This window comes from Chiloscyllium punctatum, chromosome 3, assembly GCF_047496795.1.
Source record: "Chiloscyllium punctatum isolate Juve2018m chromosome 3, sChiPun1.3, whole genome shotgun sequence".
In the NCBI taxonomy this organism is placed as follows: Eukaryota; Metazoa; Chordata; class Chondrichthyes; order Orectolobiformes; family Hemiscylliidae; genus Chiloscyllium; species Chiloscyllium punctatum.
The window spans coordinates 58856230-58874882 of record NC_092741.1 but is presented as its reverse complement, the minus strand read 5'-3'; the positions used below and the strand labels follow the sequence as shown (position 1 = coordinate 58874882).

The 18653-nt window shown below is 40.6% G+C and overlaps 1 protein-coding gene across 5 annotated transcripts in view; it reads left to right on the top strand.

The window, feature by feature from the left end:
* The window catches only part of mdn1 (midasin AAA ATPase 1), a 189269-nt gene that overhangs the window by 120435 nt on the left and 50181 nt on the right, over positions 1–18653 (top strand). For all 5 annotated transcript variants that reach the window (XM_072553757.1, XM_072553755.1, XM_072553754.1 and 2 more), the window contains exons 63-70: positions 964–1669; positions 5100–5258; positions 5575–5848; positions 10698–10933; positions 13471–13566; positions 13686–13780; positions 14609–14733; positions 18193–18342. In XM_072553757.1, coding sequence (XP_072409858.1) covers positions 964–1669; positions 5100–5258; positions 5575–5848; positions 10698–10933; positions 13471–13566; positions 13686–13780; positions 14609–14733; positions 18193–18342 — 1841 coding nt within the window. The remainder of the gene's footprint in view (positions 1–963; positions 1670–5099; positions 5259–5574; positions 5849–10697; positions 10934–13470; positions 13567–13685; positions 13781–14608; positions 14734–18192; positions 18343–18653) is intronic.

Sequence of the window (18653 nt, the reverse complement as noted above, 5' to 3'; positions counted from 1 at the left end):
GCGTGGTCACCTTGGGTCGGAGTTTTCCTGGTTGCAAAAGAGCCCTTCAGTTAACAAGCATTTTACTTTCCCATAGCCAGTGCATTAAATTTAAACTGGGCACTATTAGAGGTTTTGTTCTAATCCATAGCAAGCTCAGTTCAAACTAAAACTGTGTTTCCCAAAATTTCCCACAATGGCTGTTTCTCGAAGCCTGAAAATAGTTGTGACCCTGACCATGAGAACTTGTTTGAGTGGGAACGTGGCTGTTATAACTTTGGTCTGAGCTCCACAGCGGCCATCGCTGCTTTGAATCTTCACCTGAGAACTTCAGTTGGCGTCCAGCTTGGTAGTCCCAGATGTAAAATGTAACTGAATGCAGACCACCCCCTGAAATCACTTTGTTATTGTTTATGTCCCTGGTCAACAAGTCATGTTGACCATTAACTGAAAGCTAGGTGTTTTACCATACATTCCCTTTTAGAGAAATCTAGTTCTTAAGGAGACAGTATGAGAGCAGGTATGTTGGGATCTCGTCTAAGTGATTCTGCGTTGCAGCACATGCACTTGGAAGCACTGAGCAGGTGAGTACTGGAGATGATCAGCTGTTTACCGACTGTACTTTACCATAGTTAAAGGGCCATAGCCCCTTGTGCGGGTTATCAGATTTGATTACAGTGAGAGAAAATGAGTGAGAGAGTTTGAGTGGTATTCAGGTGAAAAGCAAACTTTGCTTTGAATGGTTATTGTAGAAATATAACACCAAGCAATAGATAAAGTTCAAATTTGGGTTAGAGTTGTAGAGTCTGATTTAGATGGTACTGTTCACACCATGAGCAGAAGGCTTCTGAACAGACGCTTGATAGTGGGATGTAAGTAATGAGAGACTGTGTCTAAGCACATGTTCCATTTTTCTCTGGTTATAGCGGGTACGTGGGATTATTCTACTGTGACCCACCAACTTATTTTTTTTTTGTGTCCTAGGTTTTTGCAGCAAAGAATTAATCTCCTTAAGGAACAGATTGCAGTACTGTCTAGAAAGCAGGCGCACCGCCCCAGTGTACCTCAATACGATTATCTCTACCAAGATATCCACCACTATGTGAACAGTATTGCGCAGGAGTCCAAAGTCAAATCCCTTGTCTCTCGACTGTTGCAGCTCCTACAGGCAAAGCGGCCTAAATCACGTCAGAGCATCCAGGTCATACTCAATGAGGAGGCAGCTTGGCAGCAATCCCATCACCACTTCAGGAGACGAATTGCAGAAGAGTACTGTCAATATCCTGACATCATCGAACCCCTTCTTGCTGCCATTTTGCAGATGCAACATGGCATGAGGCTTCTGGCATCTGAGGTTCACCTGTTGATAAATAATAAGCTTGTTAAGCAAGCTGACCTCACTCGACTTGTCACTTGCCTTATGGCCTTTCCTTCCATCAGCTTCTCATTCCCAACTTACCTTGCTCAGGCAGATGAGTTGTGTTCAAAGGCCTCCATGGAGACCCTCAAAGGGCTTAATCAGTTCTTGTGTAAGAATTCATCAGACGAAAAGTCTCTGGCTAAGGAACAAGGATCGCTGCCAACACAAGAACAGCTGTTGATGAATGCACTCCTATATCTGCGTTGTCATATACTTTCATTGGGTGAACTGGATCAGGCATCACTGCAACTTTTCAGACACATCTGCCAAGTAATTAGAACTTGATGCTTTGATATTATGATTTCCCCAAAAGGCACATGTTAAGATGTTACATTATCCTGCAAATGTTGTGTTTTATTACCTCATTAAATTATTTTTGTCCTTTCTACTCCTGTCCATCACCTTCTCCCTGTTTACCTCCTTTTACCCCCTCTCCTTTCCTTGACAGTGCCAGCTATTCTGATAGGTAAAAACAATGACTGCAGATGCTGGAAACCAGAGTCGAGATTATTGGTACTGGAAAAGCACAGGTCAGGCAGCATCCGAGGAGCAGGAAAATCGACGTTTCGGGCAAAAGCCCCGATGAAGGGCTTTTGTCTGAAGCGTTGATTTTCCTGCTCCTCGGATGCTGCCTGACCTGTTGTGCTTTTCCAGCACCACTCTAATCTAAGCAATTCTGATAGTTCATCCATTTGCTTACTTGACCACTTCTGAACCTGTGTAATTAATAATCAGCCAGTACCCAAACCTATCCATACCAAGCTCTCCATACAGTTTCAGCCGTTGGTCCTGAGAAATGAAGAATAGAAATTGCATCTCTTTTTCCAGTTTGGTTATTATGGTATCTTTTTTGGAAGGCTTGACTACCTTAATGCTTTTTAAAATACCTAGCACCTTTTTTGCAAAAACATGCCTTAGGATATCAGTTTGCGCCTTTTTAGACTCACCATCCAACATGTCCTTCTCCTGCCTTGGGATTTTCCTTAGTCCTGTTTGCTATGGTCGTGTCATGTCCCCTTTAGTGCTCCTCTGTCCTTATTCAAGCTCTTCCTGCTTTCTTTGTATTCCCTGACGACTCTGTCTTCAGTTTCCTTAGCCTTACATATGCTTCTTTTTTCTTTCTGACTACGTTCACAATTTCTCACAATGGGGGGGGGGGTGCGCGTGGCTGGGGAGAAGATAGGACTTGGCTACCTTCTCCCCATCCCCACACCCTCCAATTTATCTCTCAACATCCAAGGCTCCTACCCTCATTCCTGATGAATGGCTCTGGCCCTAATCATCGATTTTCCTGCTCTTGAATGCTGCCTGACCTGCTGTACTTTTCCAGCAACACACTCCTTTCTGTACTTGAGCTATTCACGTATTGCCTCCCCTCCCCTCCCCTCCCCTCCCACCCCTCCAATCCAAGCCCCTGGCACTAAGCTAGTCCCAGTCAATATAGGGGAAATTATAAACACTCACCACAACAATCCTGTTTTTTTTTCCATAATATGTACACATATCTGCGCTGACTATTTGTTTGGAGGCCTGTAGTACAACACCATCATAGTGATTGTACCCTTCCTCGTCCTGTGCCTTATGCATATGGCCTGTCTGGATGAGCCCTGTCAAGGTATCTTCCCTCAGTACTGCTGTGATATTCCTGCTAGTCAGTGACACAACTTCCCCCACCTCATTTACATGCCTCTCTTTCCCACCTGGTGAACCCACATCCTGGAATATTAAGATGTCAACCTTTGTCCCTTTTACAACCAAGTCTCTGCAATAACTACAACATTAAATTATATGCACTAATCCATGCTTTAAGTTCATTTGCCTTACCTGTCATACTCGTGTTAAAACAAGGCCAGTCCTACTGTTCAGTAACTTTTCCTATCTGTTCATCCTCTTAGTCTAACAGGCCTCTGTCTTCAGTTCCTCCTCAGTCCTTTCGCTTGCTGACCTACTGCTAAGGTTCCCACCCCCTGCTACACTAGTTTAAATCCTTCCAAGTGACACTAGCAAATCTCACAGTCAGGACATTGGTGTCCTTTCAGTTTAGGTGTAACCTATCCTTTTTCTACAGGTACTACCTACACTGGAAGATACCCAATGAATCACATATCTGAAGCTCTTCCCCCCCCCTACGTCAGCTCTTTAAGCACATATTTAACTGTACTGCCTTCCTATTCAAACCTCACTGGCACATGGTTCAGGGAGTAATCCCAAGATTACAACCCTAAAGGTCCTGATTTTCAATTTATTACCTAACTCCCTGAACTTGCTTTGCAGAATCTTATCAGTGTTCCTGCCTAAGTCATTAGTACTAATATGAACCACAACCTCTGGCCGCTTGCCCTCCTTTTGAGAATGTTCTGTGCCCACTCAGAGATGTTATTGACCCTTGGACAAGGGCGGCAGTGCACCATCCTGAAACCCCTTTAGCGGCCACTGAAATGTCTATCTGTGCCTTTTGTCTATGGAGTCCCCTATCACTGTTATTCTTCTGCGTTTAGACGACTGCCCCACGCACGCACACGCACACACGCGCGCGCGCGCGCGCACACACACACACACATACATATATATATATATACACACGCGTGCGCGCGCGCACACACACACACACACACAAGTTTGTGATGCCAGTGCTCTGGTTGCTGCTGTCACCATCTGCTAGTAGGTTATTGTCTCTCTCATTCCTCCCCTCCCCCCCCCCCCCCCAAACAAAAGTATCCAAAGTGGTATACTTATTAGAAAGGGTGATTAGTGCAGGAGTCCCCTGTAGCTATCTGCCTGCCCCTTTGAGTGGTCACCCATCTATCTGCTTGAACCTTAGGTGTGCCCGTGTTTCCTCAACCTCTGTCTTTGATGCTTTGCACCCTCAGCATGCTCCTAAGTGTGTCCAAAAACTGCTGTTCCAACCAATCTGCGCTTAATACTTTTTGCAATTTTTAATTGTGATAAATAATTTTTTTTTTCCTGACTTTGTTCTTCGAGAAACCCTGCATGTAGATACTAAAGGTTGCTAAGAAAAGGGAAGTCCTGTCTGCCTGTAAGGACTAGATAACCTGCTATGCACCTCACTTAGATTTGAAGACCAGTCAGAATAAAATAAGATGCATTCGTTTGAGCCACTGCTTTCAAAGCAGAATGAGCAAATAAGAGGGAATGAAGGTGGCAAACTATCAGATAATATAGTATTGTGATTTCACATCTAATTAAGCCAAGATTTGGCAGGATTAGAATGAGATGGTTTTTCTTCAATTCAGCCCAGGTGCTGCTGTAGGCCGCAGACCTTGGAAAATTGGATGGTGCAGTGGTTTGATTCACTTCTAGTTCAATTAGAGCTGAGGTCAATGACCTGAAACTCCCTTTCCGTTAGCTTATAATGCTACAATTTTGACTTAATATTTTGTTGGTTTAGTTTAAACACAGGTTTAGTTGGTATGAGGACAGAATTCTCCATTTACCCAAAAGTGATGTAGGAAATGCCTTTTTGAACCTGGTCATGTGATGGAGTGCCTGGTATGGAAATAATTTTGAGTGTGCGCTCAGAAAAGCACTTAATTGAAGATATGCAGCTGAGGTCTAAATAGACAAAGGCATCTGAAGTGCATTCCAGTTAACAAGTGCAAATTTGGAGTACTGTACTCCTTTGGGTTGGCAGCTGATGGAACAGCAAAATTTGAAATAGTGTTTTTGCATTGTATTAAAGGCACTGGTAAATGCCTGGGATGAGCAGGAAGAGCGTAGGAGAGTGAAGGAGGAACAGGAAACCAGCTTGTACAAGTACAAAAGCAAAGAATATGGATCAAGTTTGTCCGAAGAGGAAGAGGAGAAGGAATTCAGACGGAATTTCCCTCAATATGCCAAGGTAATGTGAAATAATATTTTCTTTGAAGTTTCTTCTGATTTTTACTAGACTAATGTTCACAGTGACTCTGCATTTGTTTTGAATTCCTGTTTTTTCAAAATTTCAATTTATTTTTCACCGTTTAAAAATAATTTGTTTCTACATATATTTAGCTTCGGAAAGTTCTGAACTACACTGTCATGAAATGGCTTGAAAATATCTGAAGCAAATGTAAAAGCATCCAGTAGATTCTTCCTTTTAAAAGAAGCATTACTGAAACTCTGAAAGATTTGTGTTTGAAACTATCTTCAGTTTGGTCTTTTCTTATTTTCTTTAGGATTTTTCTGATCTCACGTCTGAGCCCAGTCTTGAAGAAGATATGGACACTGAAGTTCCGAGCACCGAGGCTAAAGCTGCTGACACTGCCCCTATCCAAGAGAGTTCAATTCAAACTGTCATAAATACTCATCAGCAAATCTATTTGAGATTTGCACAAGCTGTGTGGTACCGCCAGAGTGTGCCAGCTCATCAGTGCAGTGATTACCTTAGTGCTTTTGTGTCCTCTTACCATACGACTGCATTACTAATTACACGATTCTGTTCTCTAATTGGTGAGTCCAATTAATAGTAAGAGCTATTTTTATTTTTTGAGAAGGCTGACACAAAAACAGCAAGAAGCAGGAAACACTAGTGTGAGTGGTTTAAAGGCCGCAAAATATATCAGTCTCAGTATAATTCTGGAAGTTAGTGGCATGTGTGGTCAGAAGAATGATGCCAAGAAGATGGGTGACTTCAGTCAATGTTGAATGGATACATTTTAATGAGGATTAATACTGTGGAAGAGTAGTTCCTGGAATATCAGTTCTGCTGGAGCAACATATTGAAGAACCAACTAGTGTACAGGCCATGTTAGATTAAATATTATTCAATGAGAAATAACTCTTTAAAAAATCTTGCTGTGACTATAGTATGATGGAATTTTCCATTTAAGTTTACAAACTATGTAGTTCAGTTTGAAATGTAATAAGAGCTATTATGAAATTATGGGGAGGGAATTAGTTGTGTTGGATTGGAAAAATGCATTAAAAAGTTTGACATCAGGTAGGGAAGAAGTAACACTTAATTTTCAAAATAATTTTATAAGTCTTCTCCTTTGATCTAATATAAGCTTTAACTTCCTCCATTAAACCCTTGCTTTCACTGTTAGAAATTTTTATTTAGAATTTAGTATTAGAACTTTAGAATTCTGTAAAGGGAATAGAATATGAATGTAAACTAAAAATAACTGTTAAAAAGGATTGTAAAAGCCCTTCAGGTAGTTTAAAAAGAAAAATATTAGCAAAGGTGTATGGATCTGTTGCAAGCAGAAATGGGAATAGGAAATAACAATATGATTGTAAACCTATATTAAGTACTGTCCATCATCAAAGGGCAGAGGAGAACAATTCTCCCTGAAATAATGAACAAGCTTTTTAAAGGAAAAATAGTATCGGGGAAATTAGAGCGACTGAAAGTCGTCAAATCCCCAAGATTATTTTCACCATTAGCTGTCCAACGAGATGGATACAGATGTGGTGTCTGGATTCAAGATCAGCTTTCAAACTTCTACCAATTCCGTATCAGTGGCTGCAAGGTGGAAGGTTGGAAATGTAGCCTGGATGTTTAAGCAAGGAGAGAGAAAACTGGAAACAACAAACATGGCATCCTGGGAAAGTGCTGCATCTATTATAAGATAGTGATTGCTGGGAATTCAGAAAATTACTCCGGTTGGACAGAGTGAGCATGGATTTATGAGGGGAAATTATTTTTGACTTTAGTACAATCAGGAAGGGATCTACTGGATGTGCTGTATTTGTATTTTTAGAAGGCTTTTGATAAAGTCTAACACAAGAGGTTAGTAATCAAAGAAAAAGTGCATGGGTTTGGAGTAATATTCCAGCATGGATTAGGGGCGGTTTATTATGTAGGAGGCAGACAGTAAGAATAAATGGGTCAATTTCGGGTTTGCAGGCTGTGTCCAGTGGATTACATTAATGTCAGTGCTTGGTGTCCAGTTTATTCATGGTCTGTATCATTAATTTGAATGTGGGGATCAGTTGTAGTATATCCTTATTTGCAGATATACAACCTGTTGAGAATGCAAGTTGAGGATGATGTAGAGAGGCTTCAAGAGTATTTAGACAGGCTGAGTGAGTGAACAAGGACAAGGCAGATGGAATATAATGTGGATAAGTGTGAGGTTATTCACTTCAATAGGAGTAACTAAGATGTAGAGTATTTCTTAAATGATAAGTGTTTATGTCCAAGACACTGAAAACTAGCATTTTGAAAGGAAAATGGTATATTAGCCTTTATTTAAAGAGAATTTGAGTATAAGTACAAAGAGATCTTCACTGGTACAGAACACTAGAGTACTGTGCACTGTTCTGGTCTCCTTGCCAAAGGAAGGATATATTTGTCTTGAAAGAGTGCAGTAGAGTTTGTCAGACCGATTACTGGGATGGTGAAATTGTCCTACGAGGAGACTGGGTTTGTATTCTCCAGAGGGAGGAGGGCTTTTGCCCGAAACCTCAACTCTCCTCCTTGGATGCGGTCTGACCTGCTGTGCTTTTCCAGCACCACACTCTCGTCTCTAATCTCCAGCATCTGCAGTCCTCACTTTTGCCTTGTATTCTCCCAGAGTTTGGGAGAATGAGAGTCAATCTCAGTAATTTTCAAAATACTTAAAGGAATATACAGAGTTGACTTGAAATATTATTTCCCAGAGCTGTGTAGTCCAGAACCAGGACTCGTAATCTTAGGATAAAAGGGAAGCCATTTAAGACTTAGGAGATGGGAAACCTCTCCAAGCAGAGTGTAGTGAATCTTTAGAATTGTCTGTCCAGAGGGTTGTGGAAACCCAGTCATTGAGTAAGTTCAAAGCAGAGTCATAGTCATACAGCACAGAAGTAGATCCTTCAGTTCAACTCATTCATTCTAGTTTCCTAAACTAAACTAGTTCCATTTGGACAAATTTTGCCTATATCCCACTAAACATTTCCCATTCATGTACCTATTCAAATGTCTTTTAAATGTATTAACTCTACCTGCATCCACCACTTCCTCTGGCAGTTTGTGCCACCTATGAACTACCCTCTGCGTGAAAAAATTGCCCTCATGCCCTTTTTAAACCTTTTCCTCTCCCATAAAAAATGCCCCCTAGTTTTGAACTCTCCCATCCTTGGGAAAAGACCATTGCTATTCAACTTATCTATGCCCCTCACGATTTTATAAGCCTCCTATATGGTCACTGCTCAACCTCTGCTCCAGAGAAAACAGTCCTAGCCTATTGAGCCTTTCTTTATAACTCAAACCTTCTGGTCCCAGCAATGTCCACGTAAATCTTTTCTGAACCCTCTCCAATTTAATAATATCTTTCCTTTCTCAGGGCGACCACAATTGTACACAGTACTCTAAAAGTGGCCTCACCAACGTCCTATACAACCTGCACATGATGTCCCAACTTCCATACTCAGTGGTTGGAGCAATGAAGGGAAGTGTACTAAACACTTTCTTAACCAATGGCATACAGGGGATATGGGGATGGCACAGGAATATGGTGCTGAGGTAGCTGACCACCTATCACCTAGAATAGTAGAGCAGATTCTTGAGGCTTTCATCAGTTGCTGGCTATCACCTACATTAGAAATTTGAGATTTTATCCACACTCTACAATACAATGTAGACTGATAGTTGAGTGCTTTATTTTGGGATGCTGACTTTGGTATAGAATTAAACTGAGATCCCATCTGCCTATTTGTGCTTAGAATATAGAAGATCAAAAGACGTTATTCCAGGATAACTGTTCTGCTATCACCACTCAAAATCTGCTGGTCCTGCATTGATTGTTGCTCATGACCCTGAGCATAGAACCCATAACACAGAACTTCAGCTTGGGATGATTTTCAAAAAGGCAGGAATAACCACACTTTGAGGTGATAAGATTGCATGTTTCAAAAGACTAGTAAAAAGTAGATAATGATAATCCCATTTCTTGTCAGCCAAAAGAGTACTTGAAAGTGAATTGATTCTAAACTGCACTGGCGCAACAATATTTCAGTGATTGCAAAATCTATAGATCTAATTCCCTGGGAAATTTGGAAACTGAAAAGATTTATATAAGTGCAAGTTAAATAAATTTTCTTTCTGACAATACTTTGGGATGATGCATTGAGCAATAAAATGCATGGCATAAGTTTTGGGGATATGGTGACGTATTTGTGATTATCACTGAACTAGTCACCCAGTGGCCCAGGATAATGCTCCTGGGGACAAATTTCACCACAACATCTGGGGGAATTCAAATTACATGAATTAATGCAGTCTCCATAACAATGACTGCTACAACTGCCATCGATCTTATTGTTGCTTAAAAGAAAAATCACCTAATCATTGATGTTCTTTGGAGAAGGAAGTCTGCCATCCTTACCTGGTATGGTCTACATGTGACTCCAAATTCATAGTAATCAGGTTGACTCTTAACTGCTTTTTGAGATTGCCTGGCACGCCATTTAGTTCAAGGATAATAGAAGAAAGAGCAAGAAATGCCAGCGATGTGTACACACTGTGAAAGAATTTTAAGAAAATGTATTGTGCTTGGGAGAAACAGATGACTGACTGCAAAATCTCCTCAATATTGGAGCTTCCTTGCGTCCTAAATGATTACAGTGATTGGTGCACAACTGTATTTTCTTTTCACTCTGTAACCACCAGGACATTAGAAGATCGTCTAGATGGACCTTGGTATTTTTCAGCTTCAATTTTTCATTTCTCTCTCAACAAATGTCCATTGCACATAAAATCTCAGATTTCTAACTGTAGGTGATTACCATTAAGTGATCATTAAACTGATTTGCAAGATGATGTGTGCAAAATAGATTAGGTGCGTTAGTCAGGGGAACAGCAAAGTAATAGGGGTAAGGAAATGGGTCTTGGCTGGCTTACTCTTGGAGGGTCAGTGTGGACTTGTTGGGCCTAATAGCATATTTCCACATTGTAGGGATTCTATGATTCTATGAAAATGGCAGCCATTTTGCTAGCAGCACTTCAAAACAATCCAGTCTGTGGATTTATTCGTTTTTTTTTAAATGTTAGGAACCGCTTTCATAAAAATGTAACTTCCCTTTCTTCAGTTCTTGGCCTCATGCATTCAGGTGTATGAAAGTAATAGTCATCATATTGAGTTGTACAAGGGCATAAGACTTCTAGGACAAAATTTATGCCATTAATTCTTCTCAAAATTGAAATGTAAAGCCACATAATTAAAATTTGAAGTAAATATTGGAGATAGGTTAACTGCCAATTTTCAGGTGTCTATGTATTACATTCTCTCTTTGCTAAATTGCATTCTATCTTTATTACTGACCATATAAATGTTAATTTGGTTTTGTTTTAATTTAAACTATTATTTGTTCACATTAGACACTTCCTTGAATGCAGAGCTTCAGGGTAGTCAGTTATTGATCAGTTCTCTCATCCAAAATACTGTTGAGGGAGAAGAAACCTCTGAGCTCGTCCTGCCCCAGGAAGATACTTATGACTTCTATCAATATCCAAATATCCAGGAGGCTAAGAAGTGCCAGCCCATCCTGAGAAGCTTCACCCAAAAAGTGAAAAAATTACTACTAGACTGGCCTGACCATCCAGCTCTGCTGCAGGTAAAGAGAATCCAGTTGCTGCACTCTGCAGTCTGCACCTTTCACACTGTCAAACATAATTCAGCTTCTCATTTTTTGCGTGTGCTTCAGTGTAAGTTTTTGCCTTCAGTTTTTGCGTTAAGCTGACCCATCTCTGCCCCCATTTTCCTTTTCTCTCGCTAGTGGGCCTTCTCTTTAGGGGATAGACCTATATTCTCTGGAATTTCGAAGAATGAGGGGAGATCAAATTGAGGTATTCAAAATGATAACAGTTGTGGATAAAATTGATGTGGGGCAGAGGTCATAGTCTTACGAGAAGGGGAGCAACTTTAAAACCAAGTTGAGGAGAAACAACTACTCCCAAATTGTTGTGAATCTGTGGAATTCGCTACCTCAAAGTCTGGTGGATTCTGGGATAGTGAGTAAATTTAAGAAGTTAGACATTTTTAATTGGTAATGAGTTGAAGGGATATGGAGAGAAGGCAGGAAAATGGGGTGAGGAGCAAACCAGATGGAATAGTGGAGCAGACTCGATGGGAGGAATAGCCTAATTTTGCTCCTATATCTTATGAACTCCCATTGGCTGGGGCTGAAACACAGATTTTGTAAAAGTGGTTAAAAGCCAACAACCGTTAGCATGAAATGGGCAGAGATATGCATTAGAATGTTCTACTTCTCTCAATTTTTGTTCTATATTGTGCCGTTTGCCTCAAGGAATGTATAAAGTAAACCAAATGCCTTTGTATTTGGACGCATGAGTAAATGCCATAAGTCAACACCAGCTTTACAAATTCAATTGGAATCCACTTTTAGTCTTGACAAGTTACACATTGATTTTCGGTTTCGTTTTGAGCAGGTGTTGTCCTGACAACATTTTTTTAACTCTCTATTCCAACTTCCTTTTTCAAAAATGTTTCAAAGATTGTGCTTGGTGACTCTGCTTTTCCTCACCTTTCTAAAATCCATAATGTCTACACCTGTTGTCTTTAGAACTTTTATAGTCTACCCAGTTTTACTCTAGTATTGTTACCTTACCTCCAGTTGCTTTGCTTAATTACTTCACCTCCTTCTCTTGAATTTTACTGCCCACTTCTACATGCTGTATAAACCAGAGGCAAAGTGGTTCTCTCCTTTTCAAAGAGAATCTTGATCTTTTTCTAAGATATGAAACTTATATAAGTTAATGTTCTTAGAGACTGGGTCTGCTCATGCAAGAACTTGAAGAGCTTGTCATGTTGGTACAATAAGCAGTGAAGAAGTCAAGTTGACCTTTAGTGCGGGGGAGATTTGAGGACATGAATAGAAGTTGCTACAATTTTTCATGGCTATGGTCAAATCGCACCTAGAAAGCTGGGTGGAATATTTACTCTGTGTATTTAAGGAATAGGATACTTCTATTGGAGGCAGTGTCGCAAAGGTTCACTGGACTGGTCTCTGGGATGAGAGAGTTGTCTTATAATGAGAGGCTGAGAAAATTGGGTCCAGATTTTCTAGTTTTTAGATAAATGAAATGAGATCTCATTGCAATAGCCAATATTCTAAACTTATCCTCTATACTGTAAACACTGAGTATTTCTGTTGGTTAGGGAATTTAAATCGCACATATTTAGGGTAGGATCATTTTAGAACGGAGATAACAGATCGTACACAGGATTGTGAATCTTTTGGAATTGTCTACCTCAAATAGTTGGTTATTTTCCATTGTTGAATACATTTAAGTCAAGTATAGACATTTTCTTTGTCTTGAGGAATTAGAGAAAGCAGATGGGAAAGTGGAGTCGAAGATTGAGATCAGCTATGACTGTGTTGAAAGGCCGTGTATGTTCGGTGAACCATTCAGTCTACTCCTCCTATTTCAGGATTTTCAGAAAAGCTTGTGGTGTTCCAAAATCAGATACAGGGGTCAGTGCAGAGTGAAAACTCTTTCTGTTGTACACCTGGTTTGAGGAGAGCACTTGAGTATGAGGGTTTGCTGTCACTGTTGTCTCTGCATGCGACTATACATTTGAAATTTTATAGTCTTACTGAACAAGAACTAAGTGCTAATAAAAATTAAATAATTAACAGTCAAATATTTTGGTCATTACATGTGGTGCAAAGAGATATGCCTCAGCACTCTGGACTATATTGCTTTCTGAAGTTTTCTGATTGGCTGCAAAAGATTTATTTTTAATCAAGGCTTGATAGATAAGGTTGTGTGAGAAAAAGAAATGAGCTATAATAATATAGTGAGAAGGATGGAGCACTACAGTATTGCTAATTAAGATGAAAATGCGAAATAGATACACTATGCATACGTCTGCAGACAATATGTAAATTCAGATTGAACCTCTTAAGTATGATTTAAGACTCTGCCTGGTATTTACTTCAATCTGGTGTGTATTTCTAATAGTTACCACCATCTTCTATTACTTTGCTCAGATGCTTTATGGCAGATTTATTAGAAGCATTTTGAGCCTCAATTTGGCAGCAAGATGCATGTCTGAAATTTACAATGTGGTATGAGCTGGCACATTTTTGGTGTGAAGTTCAAGGCAGGATGATTTTTGTTTTTACAGCTGTTGGTTGTAATGGACAGAATCAGAAGCTTCCCTGTTTCTAGTGCTCTGGCAAAGTTTTTAAATGGCATGGAGATCCTCTTGAGCAAATCCCAGGTGAGCCATTCCTTCCCTCTCATTGACCACCTCACTCAAATTGATAAAAATTTAAATTCTAGTGTTTATTCATCACTATATATTTGTTCTGAAAATACCCAAACATTTTTGTTTTGTAGGACTGGGAGGCGATTGCTTGTCAATCTGTGTCCTTAAGGCAGCACCTTGATGCTGTCAGCCAACTGATCATCCAGTGGCGCAAACTGGAGCTCAAGTAGGAATCACTATTTAACTTCACCACATTAGACAAGGGCTGATCACTGGCTTCATTTGCACTTTTTCCTATGGCAGCAGATTCCTGGGAAATGAAATAGTTTTTAGACAAAAGGATTTGTTTAGCACAATCATCCCTCTAAGAGGAACCTTTTCGAAGTAATCCAATCTAATTTATTGTATCGATGTTGGCTTTTAAACTACCAATCAGTGTTGTCATACAGTATGATTAGATCAAGAATGGTTTTGCAAAATATTGATGCAATGCTCAAATATTGGTTTCGATAGTTTACCTGGGGTTTTGTGGTGTTAGCTACAAAACACTGTGGAGAGACTGAAATCGTGAATCCATATACTCCCTTGATGCTTAAATTTTATACCAGTTTTGCACCTTCTCTTCTGATCTCTCTTTTCTCTCACTCTCACTCACTCACACCCACACAGTCTCTCTCACACACCCTCACACACACGACTGTCTTGCACTCTCATCAATCTTTGTCACTGAATCTAAAATAGAATGCAGTGAGACATTGCAAATGTATCATTGCCACCTCTTCAGCCCACTTGACAGTTTGACTCTTGGATGGTCTGACCTCATATCCAGACAGCATCTCTTATTGTGTCCTTGGCTGACGTTCCCTCCAACCCATTTCCACAGAAGTCATGAGATAGCAGTCACAGGCAGGAATCTTAGGTTATCTTCTAATTCTTTTAAAATCATTTTAAAAATCGTCTTGTGATTATTACTCCACAAAATGTGAGGCAAAACTTTGATCTTTGCTCCCCAACCTTCTATAACTCTTAACTTGTGTTTAATTTCCGTCTGCAGTTGCTGGTCTAGTAGTCTTAATGTTGTGATGAAAAGGCACATGGAGAAATCAAACAAGCACTGGTTTTCAATCTACCAGTTAATTGAAAAATACCTTCAGGAACGCCTGGAAGAAAATCTGCAAGGTAGTACGGCATTGCAATTATTTTATTGATTATTGCAAAATTCAGAAGGCAGTTTATCAATGTAAAAACTAATTCAGAATGCCTCAAGTATTTAAGTTGAGCATTTAGGTCTGTCATGTTTAATATTTGAAAATTCCATCGCACAAATGTGGCAAATTTGATCAGATAATTGTAATAAGTCATCTCACTGATTTTTGTTCAATTCAATCGCACGCAAGATATTCCTTTAATTCAACAAAGTTAATTGATTCTAATTCAGTGTTATCAAGATTTGGTGGTCTTATTAAAGCATAGAGTGATTATTGCAATCAAAATCAGCATTTATTGCCTTTTTGAAGGTGTAGTCTGTGTGGTGAAAATACTTCTGCTGAGGTATTAGAAAAAGAAACCCTGCTTCAAAATCCTGGAAATGGGAAAGCAACAGCCTTGGGAAGATAGGGGAGTGATTGCTGGGCCCCTTGCTGATTTGTATCAGGTAGTTACAGGCTAACTTGCTGATAGTTACAGGTGAGATGCCAGAAGATTGGAGGTTGGCTAAAGTGATACCGTTATTTAAGAAAGGTGGTAGAGACAAGCCAGGGAGCTATAGACTGGTGAGTCTGACGTCTGTGGTGGGCAAGCTGTTGGAGGGAATCCTGAGGGACAGAATTTACACATTTGGAAAGGCAAGGACCGATTAGGGACAGTCAACATGGCTTGGTGCATGGGAAATCGTGTCTCACAAACTTGATTGAGTTTTTTGAAGAAGTAACAAAGAGACTGATGAGGGCAGAGCAGTGGGCGTGATCTATATGGACTTCAGTAAGGCGTTCGACAAGGTTCCCCATGGGAGACTGGTTAGCAAGATCAGATCTCATGGAATATATGGAGAACTAGTCATTTGGATACAGAACTGGCTGAAAGGCAGAAGACAGAGGGTGGTGGTGGAGGGTTGTTTTTCAGACTGGACGCCTGTAACCAGTGGTGTACCTCAAAGATCGGTGCTGGATCCTCTACTTTTCATCATTTTTAATATAAATGATTTGGATATAAACATACAAGATACAGTTAGTATGTTTGCAGATGACACCAAAATTGGAAGTGTAGTTGACAGTGAAGAAAGTTACCTCAGATTACAATGGAATCTTGATCACCTGGGCCAATGGGCTGAGGAGTGGCAGATGGAGTTTAATTTAGATAAATTCAAGGTGCTTCATTTGGGAAAGCAAGTCAGAGCAGGACTTACACATTTAATTGTAAGGTCCTTGGGAGTGTTGCTGAACAAGGAGACCTTGGAGTACCAGTTCATAGCTCCAGTCCATACGTAGATAAGATAATGAAGAAGGAATTTGGTATGCTTTCCTTTATTGGTCAGAGTATTGAGTACAGGAGTTGGGAGGTCATGTTGCGGCTGTACAGGAAGTTGGTTAGGCCACTTTTGGAATAGTGCATGCAACTCTGGTCTCCTTTCTATCGGAAAGATGTTGTGAAACTTGAAAGGGTTCAGAAAAGATTTACAAGGGTGTTGCCAGGGTTGGAGGATCTGAGCTACAGGGAGAGGCTGAATAGGCTAGGGCTGTTTTCCCTGGAGCGTCGAAGGCGGAGGAGGTGACCTTTATAGAGGTTTGCAACACTGAGGGGCATGGATAGGATAAATAGACAAAGTCTTTTCCCTGGGGTGGGGGAGTCCAGAGCTAGAGGGCATAGGTTCAGGGTGAGAGGGGAAAGATATAAAAGGGACCTAAGGGCCAACTTTTTCACACGGTGGTGCATGTATGTATTGAGCTGCCAGAGGAAGTGGTGGTGGCTGGTACAGTTGCAACATTTAAAAGGCACCTGGGTGGGTAGATGAATAGGAAGGGTTTAGAGGGGTATGGATCAGGTGCTGGCAAATGAGACTAGATTAGTTTAGGCTATCTGGTCGACATGGACGAGTTGGACCGATGGGTCTGTTTCCATGTTTTACATCTCGATAACTCTACGACTCTATAACAGTCACATATTTTCAAGGTGGATAATGAGTATAGAGAAGGTCATTGTTCGCCATGCTGTTCCTGCCCTTGCCCTTTGACATAGCTATGGCTTTGGCGGTGCTGTCCAAACAGAGGAAATGAATGCAATTGTTGCAGGACAGTCATTTCAGTCCTCGCCAACTTGCTGCAATGCATTTTGCAGGAGAATGCACCTGCCATTGGATACCAGTGGTAGAGGGTGTGAATGATTAAAGTGATGGGTGAGGTATTTAGCCCTGAGTGGTATCCAGTTGTAATAGATTAGATTCCCTACAGTGTGGAAACAGGCGCTTTGGCCCAACCAGTCCACACCGACCCTCCGAAGAGTAATCCACCCAGACCCATTTCCCTCTGACTAGCGCACCCAACACTTCGGCCAATTTAGCATGGCCAATTCACCTGACCTGCACATCTTTGTGATTCTGGGAGGAAACTGGAGCACCCGGCGGAAACCCACACAGACACTGGGAGAATGTGTAAACTCCACACAGATAGTCATCCGAGGCTGGAATTGAACCTGGGACCCTGGTGCTGTGAGGCAGCAATGCTAACCACTGAGCCACCGTGCTGCCCTAAATGTAATGTGCAGCTCCAACAGCTTTATGGCAACCTTTGATTAGTTTGGAGGTGAATAACAACACAACAGTGTAGGATCAGGCCCTTCGGCCCACCAAGACTGTGCAAATACGATGCCTTTTGCCTCAGGGGTATCCATATCCCTCTATTCCTTGTCTATTCATATTCAAGAGCCTCTTAAATATGCAATTGTATCTACCTCCACCACCACCTCTGGTAACACATTCCAGCACATAGCACTTTCTGTTACTTGTAGCTTTTGCTGGTGCAGGGAAGATTCTGCTCAGTTATGATTCCCACAAGATTTTGTTATGCACTGCTGTTAAACTCTTAATTAACCTGCAACAAACGCATTCATTTTTATTTCTTTTAGGTATGACTCCTTTCAGTTTAAAGAAGTAACAGACAAATTTTAGGTTGCAGTTTATATGTGTTTCTATAACATTGTCGATGATGATTTGTTTTCATGCGCATAGTAATGTCTTTTTGAAATAGAAATGAAGAAGCAAAGCTGCTGTTCACTACCTTCTGGTCGTCATCCTTTTAATTTCTTTCCCATTTTCATTATCACCTTCCTTGGCTTTTGCCTCACGAAATCTTCAGTTTATTAATCCCTCCTGCTTTCCACCTTTTTTTATTGCCGACCTTCCCTTTTTGTTCTGCCTCCCCCCTTCGACTTGCTTTAAAACCTCTTAATTTTCTATCTTCCTTCAGCTCTGATAGCTTGATGACCTGAAAGGTTAACTTTATTTCTCTCTCTGCACGTGTCGCATGACCCCCCCCCTGAGTATTTTTAGCATGGCCTGGTTTTATTTTTAAATTTTTTTTGTGTTGTTTATTGTGCAGAAGGATGTTTGTTTGATAAACTTTGTACTTTTATTACTCTGGACAGGGGTGGAACAGCAGATGAAGCTGCCAGCAGTGATCACCACATTGCAAAGTTTCATTGAAGGAGCTACCCTGGGAGAGTTTCATTTTCGCCTGTCCATGCTGTTAGCGTTTCACTGTCATGTTATAGCAGTGCCAGAACAGGAAGGAAAAGGTGATTCCTCATATTCTAAAATGTGTTGAATTTCTTTGAAAATGTCAAAATTGAGTCTTAATGTGTTTTTTATGATTAAGAAGCAACATGAGATTATTTCACATGACAGTATAAAAGTTACTTTCCCAAACAGAAAATTACAAGTTCAGTTACAACTTGGATTTGAGTAGACAGTGCTTTGTGACCAAGTGCCCCTGCACTGTTGTAATATGTGGAACTCTTGGCGCAGAAACTGGAGGCTATTTGAGGCAACTGACCTGAAACTTGTTTGGACACAGTTCTTTTTTAAGGCGATGAAAATTGAGAGACTG